General features: G+C 46.0%; 1 protein-coding gene across 2 annotated transcripts; it reads right to left on the bottom strand.

Annotated features, from left to right (window-relative positions):
• Positions 1–7,270: 7,270 nt before the first annotated feature.
• On the bottom strand, positions 7,271–19,225 carry LOC103259617 (cytochrome P450 4A11-like). Of its 2 annotated transcripts, none has more exons than XM_008057279.1 (12): positions 18,980–19,225; positions 15,245–15,386; positions 14,532–14,576; positions 13,916–14,043; positions 12,586–12,710; positions 12,008–12,162; positions 11,455–11,561; positions 11,178–11,368; positions 10,943–11,076; positions 9,696–9,760; positions 9,476–9,552; positions 7,271–7,660 (listed from the first exon to the last, which is right to left on the bottom strand). In XM_008057279.1, exons 1-12 carry the CDS (start codon positions 19,172–19,174, stop codon positions 7,465–7,467), a joined length of 1,560 nt encoding a protein of 519 aa, XP_008055470.1. In that variant the 5' UTR covers positions 19,175–19,225; the 3' UTR covers positions 7,271–7,464. The 2 variants fall into 2 exon arrangements, with proteins under 2 accessions (XP_008055470.1, XP_021567605.1); XM_021711930.1 differs by having other exon boundaries at positions 7,450–7,660; positions 12,008–12,066; positions 18,980–19,197.
• Between the last annotated feature and the right edge of the window lie 959 nt (positions 19,226–20,184).

Below are 20,184 nucleotides of genomic sequence, written 5' to 3'. Positions count from 1 at the left end.
CATGCCCTGCTCTGTCAAATACTTTGGTCTTATTCCCCATACTCTCCCTTTGGCACTGCCTTGTGACAGGTCATTTTTTAAACAACCCGTGCGGCAGAGTTCTTTTCTTTCTCCTCTGGATCCTGGGCCCTGTTCAAAACCAAAGACTGAAGTCCATGCAACTATTTACACCACTTTGTCCAGATTTCCTCCAGGTCTGTGGTTCTCTTTGCCTGCTACATCCCTCCCACCGGGACTTTGGACCCTAACTCTTTCCCTGCTTGTCTCAGCATCTGGTTTTCACCCACACTGTGAGAGGTTGCATTGGGAAAGCTGTGGAATCGGAGAACCTGGCTTCAAATTCTAGTTCTGACTCTTTTCCTCTCTGAGCACTCACTTGTTCTTTTGAGTTGGGCTCACAATGTGGCCAATTTAGTGAGCACTCACTATGTTCTAGAACCGAACAGAGAACTTTACATGCTCTTTCCCAAATCATCTTACAAAACAAAAGTTTTATTTTTTAAATTTATTTTTTATTATTTTATTTTATGTATTATAAAGATGTGGGGCACAATTCAGGGTTAGGTATTCAAACATTGATTATGCAGGTACCCTTGTGGATGAGGTATGCCCATCCCTCCCCTAGCAGTTTCCCTCAACTGCCAATCCCAACCCCCCTCCCCTGACAGTTTCCCACTACTGCCAGTTCCTTTCTTATAGTATTATAATTGTTCAAGGTCAGTTTATGAGTGAGAACATATGGCACTCTGTTCTTTGTTTCTGTGATAGATCACTGAGTATGATTGGCTCCAGATCCATCCAAGTTGCTGTGAAGTCCATATACTTGTCCTTCTTTATGACTGCATAATATTCCATTGTACCACATTTTAAAAATCCAGTCCAGCTTCAATGGGCAACGTGGTTGGTTCCATGTTTTTGCTATTGTGAATAGAGCTGCAACAAACATACGTGTGCAGGTATCTTGTAGAATGATTTGAGTTCCTCCAGGTATATTCCCAATAGGAGAATTGCTGGGTCATATGGGAGGTCAATTTCTAATTCTTTCAGAAGTCTCCACACTGTCTTCCAAAGAGGTTGCACAAGTTTACATTCCCACCAGCAGTGTAGAAGCATTCCTTTTTCTCTGCATCCTCGCCAGTATTTGTGGTTGTTTGTTTTATTAATGATGGTCAATGTAGTTTTGATTTGCATTTCTCTTATGATGATTGAGGCTGAGCACTTTTTCATGTGTCTGTTGGCTGCCCATATATCTTCTTTTAAGAAGTGTCTGTTCATGTCTTTTGCCCACTTTTTAAAGGAACTGTTTTTTTTTCTTTTGGTGCAACAAAATAAAGTTTTAAAAACTCTCCTATTGTAGACAAGAATTCTAAGGCACAAAGAGGCTGGTTTCTTGTCCAGGGTCCCCTAACTGGCAAGAGGCACACCAGGAGTCTAACCCAGGCAGTCTGGCTTCAGAGACTTTGCAGTTAACCACTCACATAAATGAGTCAATGATTCGCTTGAGCCCCCAGTTGAGGTGGCAGCCCCTAAACTTTCCAGGAGGCATTTCTTGTTTGTTTTGTCTTACCTGGTGCTTCTACGTAGCTGGACCATGTGTTAAATGACCATTTGCCCCTATTTGCATAAACGCAAACCTCACTATCCAGTTCAGCTTCTGGGAGAAAGTGAATGACAAACCCTGTGGCTACGTGTGGCACAATCATGGAAGTGGTGTTCACAGAGAATGTTAATGACATGAGTGGAGCATATAGCAAAGTGATCAAAGCAGAATATAGAGCTGGATGTAGAGTGTCAGCTTAACTCAGAAAATCGTGCACAGCCTCATCAAGATGAATTAACAAGTGGATATCTTTCCCATTTACTTGGTATCCACACACCTCCACTAAAACCTTCTGGAAGGCTGTAACTGAACTTCTAAGCCCTGATAGTTCCCATAGCTTGAAGCTGAGGATGGTGCCTATGGTAATGCCCAGTAAATACCCAGTGATTGGATGAATGAGTGTGAGTAGGAATCAGTAAAATTTGGACTGGGGAGATCATCATGGTGAATGCACTCAATTCAGTTTTGGGTGTCAGTTTAAAACAGAAATTGATATTTTTGTTTTCGGCTGCTTCCTGGTTCAGTGTATAGGCAGAACAAAGGCATAGGAGGGGCTTGTCAATCTCTATGGCAGCAGCTTGAAGCAATTTCTCCTGTGGGAAGATTACCCTGGCACTTGTTTCTGGGGTTTGATAAAGTTGAGTTGGATACTGACTTAATTTTACATATCGTGTTGACTTTTACTCCTGAAGAAAAAACTGAACAGTCCATGCAAAAGCCTTCTAGAAAAACAGCTTTATTGAGATAATATGACCCGCCATGAAATCTATCTATTTACCATTCATTGGTTTTGGTGTATATTAATTTTTAACGTTAGTGAAACATACAGAAAATAAATGTGGATAGTTTAACCAAATTTAGTTGTACAGTTCAATAGCATTATTACATTCGCAATGTTTTATAAACATCATTCCTATTTCCAAAACTTTTTATCATTTCAAGAGAAACTCTGTAACCTTTAACAATGATACTCCATTCTGCCTTCCCCCATCTCTAGTAATCTCTAATCTACTTTCTCTAATCAAGTTTCTAGCTTTATAAATTTGCCTATCTACCACCTGTCTTTGTCCTTTTATGTCTGGCTTATTTCACTTCGTCTACTGTTATCAAGGTTATTCTGCTGTATCATGTATCAGAGCTTGATTCCTTTTGATGATTGAATACTCTTCCACATTTTTGTGTAAACCACATTTTTGTGTAACCATTCATCTACTGATGGACACTTGGGCTCTTTCTTCGTGGTGACTATTATGAATAATACTGCCACGAACATGGGCTACAAGTATCTGTTTAATTCCTTGATTCCAAGTTCTTTAGGAGCAGAATTGTCAGATCATATAACAATTGTGTTTCTGTATTTTTGGGGAACCACACATCTGCTCTTCAAATTGGCTATGCCCTTTTCCATCTATCAGCAATTCACAAGAAGTCCAATTTCTTCACATTCTGTCCAACATTGGTTATGTAACATCAAAAAAATTATACTCCTCCTAAATGGTATGAGGTGGTATCTCGTTGTGGCTTTGATTTGCACTTTCCTATGACTAATACAGTTTTGCTTATTGACCATTTGCATATCTTCTTTGCAGAAGTGTCTCCTCAAGTCCTTTGTCCATTGTTAAACAGGATTGTTATATTTTTGTGATTGAGTGTAGGAATTCTCTATATAATATTCTCATTTAATTTGCAAACCTATTCTGCCATTCTGTGTACTGTTTTTTAACTCTTCTATTCACTTTTCCCCACTTTGTTTAAGGTGTAGAGTAAGGTGCAAGTTCATTCCTTCCTATCTGGATATTCAGTTTCCCCCTCTTTGTCCACCTTCCCCACCTCTTTGTTCACTCTCAGATCTCTACCTTTTCCATCCAATGAGATTTTCACTTACATGGCTAACCTCCCTCTTTTCACCTGGGTCCTGGAGTCAGTGATGAGGGTGAGTGTTCATTGTCCCATGCTGTCTGAGCATGGCCAGCTTGAGCTCTTCTCCACCACCTGATTCCAGAAAACCTGCTGAATATTATGCCTAGGATGTTCCCATCTCACTCTCTTGCCTCAATCCTCTCCTGTCCCCATTGTACCCCTGACTGGTCACTGACTGTCCAGCCTGCCTCTTCCCTGCCTCATCTCAGAGCAGGGCAAAACTAGTCCAGTGTCTGGGAGTAAAGTCTTAAGTACATTGATGTGCTGGGAGAAGGGCCCTTCAAGGAAGCAGAACAGGCATCATTACACACGCAGAGGGCTCCAGAAAGGTCTATCTTTCTGATAGACCCTGGGCTAGAAATGGAAGAGGGATAGCAGAATGGCCCTGGGCTAGAAATGGGGAGGGATAGCAGATAGACCCTTGCTCACATTCAGCAGAAGAAGCAGGGCCTGGGTAGAGAGAGGCTGGCAGAGGCTGGGGGAATGTATAAAGGGCGTGATGCTGGAACAAGTCCCAGGGTCAGGAGCAGTAGTTTCCATGAAATAACAGTTTGGGCAGTGTTGAGAATGGCCTGTTCCCTCAGGGTAGCCAACCAGAGAGACAGGAAGAATCTGTGCTGTGGGAGAAGAGCTTGTTGGGGTCTGACACCCTCCCCCAGCAGTCAGACCCATATGCCCACCTGGGATCCTCGCAGCTCTTGCTGGACAACAGTGAGAGGTGTTTGGGTCATAGGGGCAAATCACCATGAGTAGATTAGTGCCCCAATCCCACCCCGCAGGTTCAGTGAGTCCTTCCTCTAGCTGGAATAGATTACTTCCCCAAAAAACAAGTTTCAAAGGGAATCTTAATCTCCTTGCTCTCTCTCTCTTGCTCTCTCACTCACCATGTGATTTCTTCACAGTCTTCCTCTTCTTTTCTTTTCTGCCATGAGGGATTCACCAGATCAGGCTCCATAAGTTGGTCTTTTGATCCAGATTGTGAGCCAAATAAACCTCTTTTCTTAATAAATTACCCAACCTCAAGTATTTTGTTATAGTAATAGAAAACCTGCTAAGACAGGCCCTTAGGTCAGTCCTGCTCTAATTTATCAGGTGTGAGAAAAACTTCATCTTGAATGGAATGGAGGACTACAATCTTTCCTCTATAGAATGAGTTTCTCCTTCTGAGCTCTGAGAAAAAAGCCTCTCAGCTAAACTCAGCCACCCCGAGAAGCTTAAGAGCTCAGCAGGATGTGGGGCATCAGGAGTAGCAGTGCTCAAAGATATGTGGAGGCAGAGTGGAGCTGTCTTGCTCTTATGCCACAAGGCAGACCTCCCCTGCCTTTTCCCTCCTCAGAAGGAAGGGACTTGTCTCCTATATTTCTTCCTCATCTGCCTTTCTCCTCTCCCTCCATCTTCTTCCAAGGGAAGCCAGGCACAACATCCAACCTTGAGAACTTCATTTTAGGGAGGAGGGAAGATGAAGAGGTTGTCTGAATGACCATCCAGTAGATAGGTTCCATACAGCAGAGATTTAAAGGCACTAATTGGGTGACGCTCAAACGAGGACTGCTTGGGTCACCCATGACTCTCCACAAAGTCCACATCCTAAACCATGGTATCGCATTTTTTTTTATATTTTGAATCATTGTTGGGAGCTGGCCACGGAGGCCCACTGAGCGTTAGGGATCAGGGAGGGCCGTGGACCTCGAGACCGCTAGGACGTGTTCGGGAGCCGTAGACCCCATTTTCCTCCCCCTTTTGCCATGCAGCACAAATAACCTAAAGGAACTCTGCTGGCCTAAGCTGAAGGCTCTGTGACTGTGACAGGCATGGCTCACTCTAGAAACCCATTGTTCCTGTTTCCCATAAACTGCGGTTTCGGTTTAGGTATTAGATATAATTCAAATTCAGGTCACATTTGGGAGCCTTTTATACGGTACAAGCTTCTGTGTAAGATTTAAAAGAATATACTTAAGGAGAGCTGTTTGCAGCTTTTCAATGGTGAAGATGATTTTCGAGAGTGGCCCAGCACAGAGTTTGGGCTGGGCCACATTCCTGAGAGCCCAGCATGTACTTTGGACTGGGCTGCATTCTTTTAGGCCGGCTTTAGCTACAGTTAGTGTAAGGTCTCTTTTCTACCTATTATAGAAATTGAATTTATTTTATTCATAGAAGGTATTGTAGAATAGGTCATGCTACGAATCATGTTAGTTCATACATAGTCAATCATAATATTTTTAGGTTTAATAAGAATATAGTTAACTTTAAGAATTTTCATCGTCTCCACTTTCTACTATCGAAGTTTTTGCCTTAGTACATTTACAATTTACATTTAGGTTTTAGAAGCTTTGCCGCTACTAATCAGCTTTATATATTAGAATTAAGAATTGGAAAACTTTCATAGAAATTAGGATAGACATATAAGACTTTGGAATAGCCATTTTGTTAAGAGATTGTAGTCTATTGTTCCAAAAGGTGGCCCACCGTGGACCTTGGACTGGGCCACATCCTGTAGGGCCCAGTGTGGTCTTTGGACTGGGCCACATTCTTTAGGAAATTGGCTTAAGCTATAATTAAGAGCTTCCATAGCATTGTGTAAATAGTAAAGTTTAAGATAGTCATCATGGGTTTTGTGTGAGCTTTAGAAGTTATTGATTATCAGAACATCATTAGGCTAGTAAGGATTGTTACACTGCTTTTGAAGAACATTAACTAGCAAAGGGAACAATGAGACAATCTTGGGGTTTGTTCCTCCTCACACCTAAGCATCTGGTGGGTGGGGGATGCCCCCCCGCACCTGGCTTTGTGTTCACGTGAAAGACTTGTGAGACTGCCTGTGTAAAATTTGGGGATAAATACCTGCTGTTCCTTTCAATAAACGGCTTCTGCTCATTTCACTGAACAGTTGTCCACTTTCTTTCTTTCTCTTTCTTCCTCTTTATATCTATCCTTCCATCTTTCTTTCTTTTAATATCTATCCCTACAGATTCACTGACGCCACCACATCTTCCAAGGGACTCCCCAAAATTTGCAGGGGCTGGCCCCCTGCAAATCTTAAAGTACATGTGAGGATTTTTTACGTAAACATATTGTGTGAAGGCAAGATTTGTGCTTCTGTTGAGCCCACCCCCCATGAGTTAGCATGGTACCCAATGGATCGTTTTGCATCTCTTATCCTCCCTCTCTCCCTCCCTCCTTCATCAGTTCCCAGTGTCTGTTGTTCTGGAGTCCGTGTGTGCCCAGTGTTTAGTACCCACTTATGACTGAGAACATATATGAGTGGGACCACATATGTTAAAAAGAACTTTGAAGATGTGAGTAAGTAAAGGATGTTGAAGTGGTGAAATTAGCCTGGAATATCTGAGTGATCTTGATGTGATCACAAGGGTCCTTTAAGAGGGAAAGAAATGTGAGGATCGTTGGAGAGAGAGACTGGAAGATGCTGCTGTTGACTGTAAGAGGGAGGAGGGCCCAGTATCCGTAAAGGGGAAAATACAACTCTGGAGCTGAAAAGCCAAGGGGCAGGACGCTCCCTTAGGCCCCATGGAGGAGTTTGTCCCTGTTCACAACTTGTTTATCACCCGGTGAAACCCATTTCTGACTTTGACCAAAAGAATGGAATGCACATTGTTTAAAACCACTGGTGTTTTGGTAGTTTATTTCATCAACAACAGAAAACTCAGATGGGACAGTCAAGCAATAAGACAGGTATTGGGGCAGACAGGCTGGAGACCAGGCAGGAGATCAGAAACAGTGTGGACAGTCATTGATGCAGGTGGGTAGGAGGAAGGTAGAGAAACAGGTAGGGATGCTGGAGAAGGGGACAGAGAAAAGGCCAGACAGACTGGAGGACAGGAGGCCAGTTGGAAGAAGGGCAGGTAGGCAGATGGAAAACATGATGTGGGCAGACAGGTGGTGGACAGGAGTACGGTGAAGGAATGTGGGATGGCAGGTGAAGGCCCTCAGAACCTGTTCTTGTCCCCACCAGGGATGGAGAGCTTCCTGAGATGCAGGTGGATTCCACTGTTGGACATCAACACAATTCGAAGTATGGGGGTGGGGACCCTGGTGGGATCAGGGAGCAGCTCAAAGCGGAGCAGGGTCAGGGCCACGGCCACCTTCAGCTCGTTCATGGCAAATTGTTTCCCGATGCAGTTCCTGGACCAGGCAGGGACAGTGAATTGAGAAGTGGCATCAGACCCTTCTGAGTTGGGCAGGCATTGGGCCCTGGACTCTAGCCCAGAGCTGGGCATACAGGGCCCTTCCTCATGTTCCCAATCCGGACCCTCTTTCCTCACAGGCCACACACACCTCTACAGCAGCTTCAATTCACACTCTCACTTGACTGTTTTATTTTTGTTGTTGTTGTTTAGACAGTGTCTCATTCTGTCGCCCAGGCTGGAGTGCAGAGGTGCAATGACACCTCACCACAACCTCGACCTGCTGAGCTTGGGCAATCCTTCATCTCAGCCTCTGGGAATAGATGCTACTACCAACTGCAGGCATGTGCCACCCTGCCCGGCTAGTTTTTTGTGTTTGTATGTGGATCTGCAGTCTTGCTATGTTGCCCACACTGGTCTCAAACTCCAGGGCTCAAGCAATCCTCTTGCCTCAGCCTCCCAAAGTGCAGGGATTATCAGTGTAAGCCACTGTACCCAGACTTGCTCGACTGGACAAACTTCATTTGTCTTCCAGGACTAGCTTCTAATGCTACTTCTGATCTCAGTAGGCAGGTAGCTCTCTGTCAGGACTGGGCAAGTGCTCTCAGGCACAGAGTGTAACTACACGAATGGTTTAAAGAGTTAGCATTGGTTTGTTTACTCCTCTACAAAGACTTTTTGGTTGCTCACTGTGGAGACCAGCACAGGTCACTCTAGGGCAAAGGTGGGCCACTCTCTCAGGGGTTCCTATGTAGGGGGACATATAGCTACCGGGATCCTCATATGAGCAAGACCCAGATGTGTGGGGGGAAAGAATCAGAAGGGCATCCAAGGAGCTTCCTGGAGGGGCACTAGGTGGACGCCCTCAGATGTTTCCCCGCCTGCATCCTACCCTGTAGTCTAGGCTACTGCTCCCCCTCATCATCTCCTTCCACCAACACCTGCAGCTTCTTATTCTAGTCGAGAAGAGTCCCTCTTTGCCATCCCTCAGTCTCTCACCAGGTCTAATCTGGTGTCCCTGCTACCCCTCGCTCCACATTGCAGCCATGGCCCAGCTCAGACCTTCCTCACCCTTCATCATACTACGTATCATATAGTACTGAGTGTGGTTTCTCTCAAAGACAGACTATTGTCCTTCATTTTTATGCTTTTTGTCAACATTATACTGTGTATGTTATTGGATTACAGCATAGAGATCCCACTCCATGTAAAGAATTTGGCCGAATGGGAAAGATGACGTCAATATGTGCACATGGTAATGAAGTGAACATTTGCTGGGCAAGAAGCAAAATGAGGAGACAACCTGCCTTGTTGTAAAACTCTCTGCAAAGGGCTACCTTAACCAATGGCTTGGAAGATAGGACTACTAAGGTGTTTCAAGTCTAAACAGATGCAAAAATTCCAAGGATTTAACTTAGTGGTTGACTAACAAGTTATGTGTAGGGAGGGAGAAAGTAACTCTTTAATATTGATAATAATTGGAAACAGCAAACACGTAAAGTTGAATTTCCTGAAGAAAATCTAATATTGAAAAATCATACTCCTAAAGTGAGGAAAACACCAGAATACACTGAGGTTTGGGTCACCCATGGGCAGTGATTTCTGGGTAGCCATTGGAAAGAGGAGAGGGAGCAGAGGCTCCATGGTTGCCCTAGAATGCCCCCTCCTATAGCACCAGGTCCCCTCCCACAAACACCAACATCCAAGGGCACAACTGAAGATGCCATGTATGAACATAGGGGGTCACAAACATCAGGCACGTGCCCAGAGACTCTCCCTAGATCCCCACCTAATTAGCATGAGGACACCTCACCTTGATCCTCCTGAGAAGGGCAGGAATGCATGGCTGTGCCGGTCAGAACCCGGTGCAAAGTGGGAAGGGTCAAACACCTGCAGAGAGAGCACCAGGGCCAGGGCAGGTAGGGGTCATGTCCCTGCTTCCAACCCATGAGGGGGCAGGGCACCCTCAGATGGGAGTAGGAAAGGGTGTGGTCTGAGGAATCATTCCTTCCCCTACTCCTAGCGCCTCGTACCTCTGGGTTTGGCCACACCTTTGGGTTGTGATGAAGGCCATAAATGGAAAGCGTGACTATGATACCTGTGGGGTGGGTAAGAGACAGAAAAAATAATAATCATATCCATGGAGAGGGGCTGGTACATACAGAAAAAGCCAGAGTGCCGCAAATGATTTTTGAGCAGGATATTCCTACACCTATGCAGGTCGAGTGGGCTTGGCTAAGCACCTGAGCTCAGATGATAATCAGAAAATTATTTTTTTGAGTTGGAGCCTCACTCTGTTGCTCAGACTGGAGGGTAGTGGCATGCTCCCAGCATTGACCTGTTGGGCTTAGGCGATCCTTCCGCCTCAGCCTTCCAAGTAGCTGGAACTACAGGTGTGTGCTACCACACCTGGCTACTTTTTTGATTTAGTGTAGAGATGAGGTCTTGCCAAGTTGCCCAAGCTGTTCTCGAACCCGTGGGCTCAAGCAATCTGCTCACCTCAGCCTCCCAAATTGTTGGGATTACAGGCTTGAGCCACTGCACCCAGCTGAACGGAAAACTTTGAATTGCAAATGAGAAACAAGAAAGAATCAGAATATTGTTGTTTGAGGTAAGTCCAGTGACAATTCACAGTCATCAAATGTCCTCCATGAGCCAGTGGTGAATGTACATGAACTCATTCGATACTCTTGGCAATGCTCCAAGGAAGACCATCTTTTGCTTCCTTTTTTCAGATGAGCTACATGAGTGACAGAGAAACTGATTGTTTTATCTATGGTCACACAGCTAGGATGTGACAGGGCTGGAACCAGGCCTAGTTGGGGAAGAGCCTTGGTGTCCTCAAGCACTACAGGGTCTCAGATCAGGCCATCAGCTGCTCTCTACCAACAACCTGAGGGCTCCTCAAAGACTGGACAACATGTGATCCATAACGCTGGATTCCTGACCTCCTTTATTTGCCTTGATCCCTTCAGGAAAGAGTCACAACTCCCTCTGCCCCAATCTGATTCTCTCTCCAGCATTTTACAACTCAGAGAATAGAAGCGTATGGTTCCATGATCAAGGCCAAATCCAAAGGCTAACATTTATTTATTGAAATTTTAGTGGGTTCAAGTTCTGGGCTAAGCATTTTAAATTCTTCATCCTAAATACAAAGAACATTTTTTTTTTAATGTGAAAGGACGGCCCAGAGGCCAGACCTGCTGTAGCACAGGTGAATGTCTGTCCCTCCCCGTGTCTCTGTGGAGTCATTAGATGAATGAGCATGGGAAATTCCTACCTTTGGGCAAGGAGCGTCCATCAGGGAAGGTGACAGGTTTGCTCGGTTCCCTGCTAACAGCTGGTATTGGTGGATAGATTCTCAATGCCTCCTTGATGCACATGGTGGTGTAGGGCATCTGGTCCAGGTGCTTCCTGTATCAAAGCCCATCTTGAAGAGTGGTCAGGGCCTGGGAAGAGCAGGGCTTTCCCCATGGAGAGGGCAGGGCTCTCCTATCTCCTGAGTACTCACTCACCAGGTGATGGAGGCTTCATCCCCCAAGAGGCTCTGGACCTCCTCCCGGCACCTCTGCTGATGCTTGGGGTTCACGGCAAGAGTATAGAGGATCCAGGAGATGCCGCTGGCTGTGGTGTCGTGGCCCTCAAACACGAACGTGTCCACCTCAGCACGGAGGTCCTTGTCTGACAATCTGCTCCCATTCTCCATCTGGAGGAGGCCACAGCGAGAGTGCAAGGTTTGTCTCTTATTCTGTGCTCTGGGCTGAGCCTCAGGCCTCTCCTACATGCACTCACTTTGGCCAAGAGGAGGATGTCCAGGAAATCCAGGTGTCTCTTTTTCTTGATCTTCTCCAACTCACCCTCCTCTTGCAGGCGAGCCTTCCTCTGCTGGATCACTTGGTCTGTTCCAGAACAGTGGTTACCAGGCAGAACTGAGAGTGTAGTAACCCTCAGGAGGCCCAGCTTCATACCTGCCCCCAACTGGGTGCCTGAAAGAGCTCAACAGGAATGGAATTTGGGTGCTTGTGTCAGGGAAGGGAGCTCTAGCACGGTGTGAGGCAGATAAGGACTCCCCTCAGTGGTACAGCCCATGGAGACTGGACTCAGGTACTGCTGAGATGTGATCTCATTCAACCATTGCCATGTGGTAATACAGTCAAACCCCTTCACTGTACATGGTCCCTAATAAACATCTCCACTTTTAGGCCCACCACCTGCTAAGTCTCCAGTCTTGGTATGTCCCAGCTCCTGCAGGGGGACTGCAGAGTCTGACTCTTCCTGAGGAGTCAGGGGCTGCTCCTTTGAATTTATCTGGGAAATGTAGGGAAACAAGAGTGGGGGGCATAACCTGTGTGTTGATGGGTGATCTGGCAGGCATGTTGGGTCCAGCGGCCCTCAGGGGTCAGGCTGTAGATGGTGTCATTCTGGTAAAAGGCAGTTCTCACACGGGAAAACATTAGGTTGGTCAGGTCCCTGATGGCCTGGATGTAGGACTGAGAGTTCCTGAGGTAGAGGATGGAGAAGAAACAAGGTCTAGGGGGCCAATGACCTGAGGCAGAGTGGGATCTGAGGTATGTTCTGTTTTACAGCCATAGTGACCCTCAGGTTTTTATAAGATGGTGTGTACATCCAGGCTCTACCTGAGCTAGGAATCATCGATCAGCACCCGAGTCATGGTTTCCAGGCTCCACCTGAGCTAGGGATCAGGGATCTGTGCCTGAGTCATGGTATTCCAGGGCTTACCCAAGCTAGGGATCAGGGATCTGTGTCTGTTTGGTCTGGTCTGGAATTAGAACTTGGTCAGGGGATGAATCTTGCTTCATGTGGAGTGAGCCTCTAAGCTGGACCACTTGCCTCTCAAGTACGTCCCCTCCAGTTAGTAAGGACATGGACCCTGCCGCTGGTGGGGGGGGGGGCATCACTGACCTGTCCGCCTGGACGTTGCCCTGGTGGCTGAAGGCACACTTCATGATTGTGTCCAGGGTCATCAAGGAGAGGTGCTGAAAGACCTCCACTGGAGAGTCCTGGCCAATGAGCTCTTCCCATTTGTCCTGTGGTGGGAGGAGGGCCTTGATCCTTCTTAATTCCCCCAGAAGTTTTTTTACTAATAAAACTTGGCTTATTCCCATATCTGCAGATATCTTTCTTGAGATCCTCAATTTCTAGATCAGGTACATTGTAGAAGTTGGGACTGTGAAGCCAATATTTTTAAACTGGTACCTATTTCTCACAAACTTTTAATATAACATTAAACATAGTCTCTCACAATAGCCTGTACTGAGTTTTGAATTTTGAGATTCAAGAAACCCTTTTCTTGTTGTTGTTCAGGAATAAATAAATCATAGGGAGCTCAGATTTCTGAGAGCTGAACTGGTTCTAAGGGTCTGGTAGGACCCCAACTTGTAGTGGGAAAGGGTCAAGACAAATGAAAGGCTGAAAGGTCACTGCTAATGAAGGACATCAGAAACTTCAATCCATTTTTCTTTTTTTTTTTTGAGTTGGAGTCTCACTCTGTCGCCCAGACTGGAGTGCAGTGGCCTGCTGGGCTCCGGCGATCCTTCCGCCTCAGCCTTCCAAGTAGCCGGAATTACAGGCATGCGCTACCATGCCCGGCTGATTTTTTGATTTATTGTAGAGATGAGGTCTCGCTGCCCAGGTGGGTCTCGAACCCGCGGGCTCAGGCAATCCACTCACCTCAGCCTCCCAAAGGCACGGGATTACAGGCTGAGCCACTGAGCCCGACTTCAATCCATTTTTCATGAAAGCTTTGCTGAGCCCAATTGGGTGAGAAATCAGAATTACGATGTGAGGAGTTCGTATGGCAGGTATGGCTTTGATAATGTAGACTTGGTGTTCATTTTACTCCGTAGGTGGCTGAAATCCACGCAGGAGTCTTTGGATCCAAGCCAGAGGCTGGATGAGTGACATTCTGGCATATCCACTCTGACACAAGATTTGCCATTGCCCAGGCCACCCAGTGGGATTGACCACTTTTCCAGTCTACTGTTTTGAAGATTTCAAAGTGGGAAGAGAGGAACTTTATATCCACCATGACTGACCTTTCCTCTATGCTCAGCAGAGTGTGGTTCCAAGGTAACGCCTGGGTGCTCTCATCTCCCATTCACCTTAGGGGAACCTCACTCTCACAATAATAACCTGCTATGTAATGATTGCCTATGGGACACAGGGTTGAGTGGAACTGGTGGGAGTGTTAGCTTGGAGTGGGTGTGTGAACAGGAGAGAAAGATGGACTCACCAGCATCAGCCGAACAGAGTCTGCCATGATCCCCACGTAGGATTTGAGGATGTCATAGTGGAAGGCTGGGGTCAGCATCCGCCGACGCTTAAACCACGTCTGCCCATTCAACAGGAGCAAACCGTACCCTAGACCAGAGACAGGTGTGTGTATGTGAAGGGAAGACAGACTCAGAGGAACGACTGTGGATAATTTGGAAGGAAAAGAGGGTGGTTCCTGTGGGGAAAAAACTGAGAAGAAGGCACAACATGGGCAAGACAGGAAAGGCAGGTGCACTTCTGGCATGTGAATATTCTAATTGGGCTGGTACATCCATGTGATTATGACAGCTGTGAGTTGAAGCGGTTGAGGAGGAGTTGGGACAGGTCAGGTAGGGACTTAAGTAAATGTAAGGCTGAGACTGGAGACAACTGGAAAGTGAAGTGGAAGAAGCTGAGCCTCTGAAAAACTCATGTCTGCATTAAGAAGGTATGACATGTTATTAGAAGAAGGGAGTAAGGCTTGAATTTGGGTTGGTGTTCTGGCAGTGGTGACCCATCACCTGCTGTTCTCAAGAGATGGCTCATGGCAAACCTAAATGGAGCATGAACCACAGTCCTAGTTTAGATATACATACCCAGCCACGGAGCCAGCAATCTGTAGCTACCATGAGCCTTTGGGTCTGAAAGAAAAGGAAGGGCTTTACAGGATACTTGAAGCAATCACACAAGGTAGCCCCAAGACACCTGTGGTTCAGACCATGGACTGTGTTCTTAATATCTGTCAGTTGATCATGTGACACATGTTGTCTCCCACTTTCCTTCTGTTTCCTTCAATGTTTGTACTTAAGGTCAATGTGTGCTCAGGAAGACAGACTCAGTGTTCCATAGCAGAACACCCATAAATTTAGGAAGGCAAGTGGCCAGGAACACGGGCAGTGCCTTCCATGCCAGGGAGTGAGACAGCCTTAGGTTTCTCTACATTGGTAATGCCTTAATCACCCCATAACCCAGGATATCCAGCAAATAAAGATTCCAAATGCAAGTCAAGGTGATCATGAAATTTGTTTTACAGATATGAGACAATTTACATTTCCGATCACCTCAATTTGCTTAAAAGAGCAAGATGAAAAGAAAGGATTAGAGGATTCAACCCCACACAGTTGTTTTAAACATTCAGTACTTAATAAATATTTTTGGCTGTAGCCTGGGTTGTGGACTTGGTGGATGGTTGACAGAGAGTTCAGATACCGATGTTTAAACTATACTTTCTTTGGGAATTTTCCAGACCCAGGGACATGTACTCAACAGGGAAGAGGTGCTGCAGCTGGGAGACAGGTTTCAATCTTACCTGATCTCCCCAGAATCACCTTCATGTAGTCAGGATCATAGAGTAGGACACGAACTTTGCTCCCCCATAACCACTGAGGATAGGCACTCGGGTATCTCTCTACCCATTTCAGAATCTGTTGTAGCTCCTGGTCCTTTTGGAACTGTCAATGAGAGAAGGACATCAATAAAAACATCTGGTTAGTTCTAGTCTCTGAGCTGGGAGTGCAGGGCAGGACAATCACAGGGACTTGGTAGTTCTAGATTTTACCAGCTGAAGCTAGGGATTTGGAATTGTTTCTGAGGACCTGGGCTCTGATCCAGATTCTTGTTATTTCCCCAGGACTTGGACTAAGGCCAGGTCTTATCGCCTGTTGGACTGAGATATGACCCTCACTGCCTTCAGAAACTTAAGTCAGGTTTTGTCTGTACATTGTACAAAGCCTTTAGAAAGAACAGGCATGGTGGCTCATGCCTGTAATCTCAACACTTTGTGAGACTATGGCAGTAGGATTTATGAATCCAGGAGTTCAAGACCAGCCTGGGCAACATAGACCTTATCTCCAAACAAAAAATCAAAATATTAGTTGGACATGGTGGTATGTGCCTCTAGTTCCAGTTACTTGGGAGACAGGTGAAGGGATTGCCTGAGTTCAGGAGGTTGAGTCTGTGGTGAACCATGACCATGCCACTGCATTCCAGCCTGGGCTACAGAGTGAGACTCCAGTTCTTAAAAACAAAAAACAAAGCTAAACAAAACAAAACAAAAAACCAAACAAACCTTTGTAAGTCATAAGCACAACATTTCCATGGATGACTTGTAAAACAATGTGTTTTATTTGGTAAGCAGATGTAAAATAATTTAGTCTAATCAGAGAGGAAAATGAAATATATTTAAAATTTTTAATTTTGCAATAATTTTATATTGTCATACTGGTTGTTTCAACTTCAATATTATCAAAGCAAACATGCAAGTGTTCACTTAGGTTCAATAGTGTTTGGGATGTAAGTAAAAAAAATTAAATATAAAATTGTGTATATAAAGCATTCTACATGTTGAATATGTATGTATTTATAGGACAAAGTCTAGGTATATATGGAATGTAGTGTGAATCTATGATTTTGTTTCTTATTTTTAAATTTTGTTCTTATGTTCATTGTTTCTTAATTTTACATTTTGCTTCTTATGTTCATGAAAGAAACTTTTGTGAGCTCCCTGATGCCAGGGTCGCTTTTCAAAACTCTTCAGTATGGATCACAGAGCTCTTTGCTTTCTGGCTTCAACTCCTCCATTCTTGCCTTCTGCCACGCTGGCAATTCCACCATGACTCACTTATTTCACCACCTAAGCCTTTACCACCACTGTGACTGATCTTCACAGCAGCTAAACCTGCTCTCTCTCTCTGGGCCCTTGTATCTCCTCTTCTCTCTACTGGAATGTCCTTCCACTTTGCCACAGAGTAACACCTCTGCTCAACTTCAAGACTCAGCTTTATTTCATGTCATCTGGAATGCTCTCAGAAATTGTGTTCTAGCAATATTCTACTTAGTCAAACCTCCTTTATTTCTACGGCATCTGTGTAACTGTCCGCTGTGTAGATAACCAGTCTAGGCCTCATCTTTCTGAAAACCATATTCACCAACTTTTTGGCAGCTTGGCCTACTGTGGGATGGGTGCCTTCATTCACCATATGGGCATTGAGTACCTACTGTGCAAAGCACTGGTTTGGACCCTGGGTTAGATTCCAGCTATGGATCTTTGCTGATTTGAACTTCCAGACTAGTTGGAGAGACAGAAAGATTGGAGGATGTATAGTAGAGAGTAACTAATGTTGAAATTGAAGGAAACTCAAGCATCTGAAGAAGCTTTGGAGATGGAGTTGAACTTAGAACTGAACATTGAAAAGCACTTCCTGATTCTCTTGCTTATTCTCTGAGTCATTATTATTATTATTATTATTATTTTTTGAGTTGGAGTCTCACTCCGTCACCCAGACTGGAGTGCAGTGGCTGCTCCCAGCCACCGCAGCCTCGACCCGCTGGGCTTCGGTGATCCTTCTGCCTCATCCTTCCAAGTAGCCAGAATTACAGGTGCGTGCTACCACGCCCGGCTAATTTTTTGATTTATTGTAGAGATGAGGTCTTGCCAAGTTGTCCAGGCAGGTTTCAAACCCGCGGGCTCAGGCAATCCACTCACTTCGGCCTCCCAAAGCGCTGGGATTACAGGCTGAGCCACCGAGCCCGGCCCTGAGTCATTATTCTTAATGGACTATTGGATTACAGAGATTACACAGAATCTGAATTGGTCTCTTCTAGAGAAGCCAACAGTTATGACACTGCAGAAAAATAATTTAATCACATTAACACTTCTCTGTCCTCTCGAGAAGGACAATCCATAGGAAAAAGAACTGCCCACCCTCCCCTCCTACTCCTGGGAGACACAGGATAACTTCTTGGAGGAGATGATCTGGGTCTGGGTCTTGGCAGAAGGGCATAGGAAGGACAAAGTATTCCAGGCAGAGGCACAATACTAACAGAGGCCCAGAGACTATAATGCAGATGCAGGTAGGGTGATTAATGAGTAAAGGAGGAGATTGGGAAACAAGAAGGGAGAGAAATATTGGGGCCCATCTACTTAGGGCAGGGATGTTCCAGTCCCCTAGTTTGGCTCCACTCTGCTCATAATCATGTTGCTCACAATCATGGTGTGGGTGTTTCTCAGCAATGAGAAACAATAAGGCCTCAACTCCTTGCAAGCCCCATGTCCTCTTAAGTGTGTTTAGTTCACAGCCCCTTGGTGAGCCCCTCTCCATGTTGCCCCTTCCCTTGCTCTTCCCTCAGACCCAGTGCTGGCAGTGCAGGGCAGTTGGTGCTGTCCCTCCCCAGCCCAGGTGCTGCTTCTTTCCCTCTTTAGTCTGTCTGTGCACACACCTGGGCTGACCACCCCACTGTGCCAGGCTCTTGCTGGGGCTGGAACACAGGGAGGTGGTGATATGCTTAGCCCCAAGGAGCTCATGGTCCACGTATGTGGAAGGAGAGCCAGGAAGACAACAGACACTGTTCAATGGTGTAACTCAACATCAGAACCCCTCACTTCATGACATGTGCAGGCTGTGACCTGCATCTATGCATATAACCAGTGAGGGTTTCAGCCCCGAAATCACCTGTTCTGGAAATTCCCTCAGTCTTAGGCATACCAAGGCAGTTGTTGCTAGGCATCCAACCACCCAAGGGGTATAAACAATCTTCCAGTGGCCTTGCACTTTCTGAGATTCCTGCCTATGGTATTCCCAGACTGTGACCCTTGAAGGCAGGAATTCTGCCAGATTGGCATCTGTGCTCCCAGGCAATCTCAGGGCCAGGCAGGAAAAATGGCATTGTGCGACTAGAGCAGAGAAGCATCTAGAAGCCTTGTTATTTGTGAACAGCCTAGGCTGTTGGGAGTATACAACCTGGGAGGAGGAGCCCCAGGAAGGCTCAGCTATATTGCCTTCCCCAGGAAGGGCTGACAGGGAAAACTTCAGATCTGCATGAGGACGATAGGGGTGACAGAGCTGAGGACCAGTAGGATGAATTTCTTGGGAGGGTGTGAGCTCCCTGTGACTGGAATGAGCTGAGGTTGGAGAGGTATTCCGGGTGTTTCTAGGAGGTAACATGCTGCTCACACAACGAGGCTTTGTCCTACGAACTTGCTGACCAGGCAGTCTGAGCCCTAGTCCTCCCCATCCTCCCGGTCCCCTGTGCAGCTCCTTCCTACCTCCCAGCTGTGCCCGAAGAACCAGTGGACGGGAGCAGAGGGGAACTGCTGAAGATCTTTGAGCAGGCACTGCCTGTGCAGGTAGAGTTGGGCTGCCTTGAGCAGCAGCAGAAGCAGGACGAGCAGGGAGGCCACTTGGAGGAGCCCAGAGATGCTGCCCAGGAGTTGCATGGGGCTCAGCACAGAGACACTCATCGTGCAGCACCTGCTAGATCTCTGTCTGCTTCTGCTTTATCTTGACTGCCCTGCCCTTACCATCCCTTGCCCTGGGAGGATTTCCCCACCCACCTGGGGGAGGGTGAAGGGAGTGGACTGAGCTTTCACTTCAAGATTCAGATCTGATGGACTGTGGAGGATTCACGTATAAAAACAGTGAGAGGAAAGCTTCATCAGTCAGTGGTAATGAACATGCCCAGAGCTTCACATCACCCTCAAGTATTTAATGAGCACCTACTATGTGCCAGGTTGTATGCTAGGTGGAGGGGGGCACTGCTGCAAGGAAAGTAAACATGATTCCTGACTTCAAAGAATTCACAGCCTATTTTACCAAATGTTTGTAAGTGTAGCTGGCTTTATTATCAGTGAATCAGATGAGAAACTGATTACAGAGAGGCAAAATCTTGTGGTCAGAGTAAAACAGCCTGTGAGAATGGAAGGCGGGATGAGACTCCTTCTGTGTTGGCTTCCAACACTACCTATCCCAGCTGCTTCGGAAGTGTTTTCATGCACTTGTCTGAGTCCCCTCATCACTCATGAACAGGGTGCTGGTGCTGGAGGACGGAGCACTGTACTTGGACTCAGGAGGCTCAAGCCTCAGGCTCACTACTTGTCTCTGAGCCTCAGCTTCTTTTTTTGTAAGGTAGGAACATAATTCTTATCCTAAATACCTTATAGGACTGCTCATTATTTTAGCCCTTCTATTATTCAGAAAATATTTCTTGAGCTCATATTTCAGTGGCCAAAGGTGGAAAATTAAATTGATTCAATAAACAATCATAAGATTTTACCGGAGGAGTGAAATATCTAGATGGGGAAGGAAAAATTTAAAAATGGATGGAGCCGGGCTCGGTGGCTCAGTCTGTAATCCTGCGCCTTTGGGAGGCTGAGGTGAGTGGATTGCCTGAGCCCGCAGGTTCGAGACCCGCCTGGGCAACTTAGCAAGACCTCATCTCTACAATAAATCAAAAAATTAGCCGGGCGTTGTG

Source organism: Carlito syrichta, unplaced genomic scaffold (assembly GCF_000164805.1).
Source record: "Carlito syrichta isolate Samal-C Ts95f unplaced genomic scaffold, Tarsius_syrichta-2.0.1 Scaffold302919, whole genome shotgun sequence".
NCBI classification, from domain to species: domain Eukaryota; kingdom Metazoa; phylum Chordata; class Mammalia; order Primates; family Tarsiidae; genus Carlito; species Carlito syrichta.
Note: the sequence above shows the minus strand (reverse complement) of the source record. Positions and strands in the feature narration are given on the sequence as shown.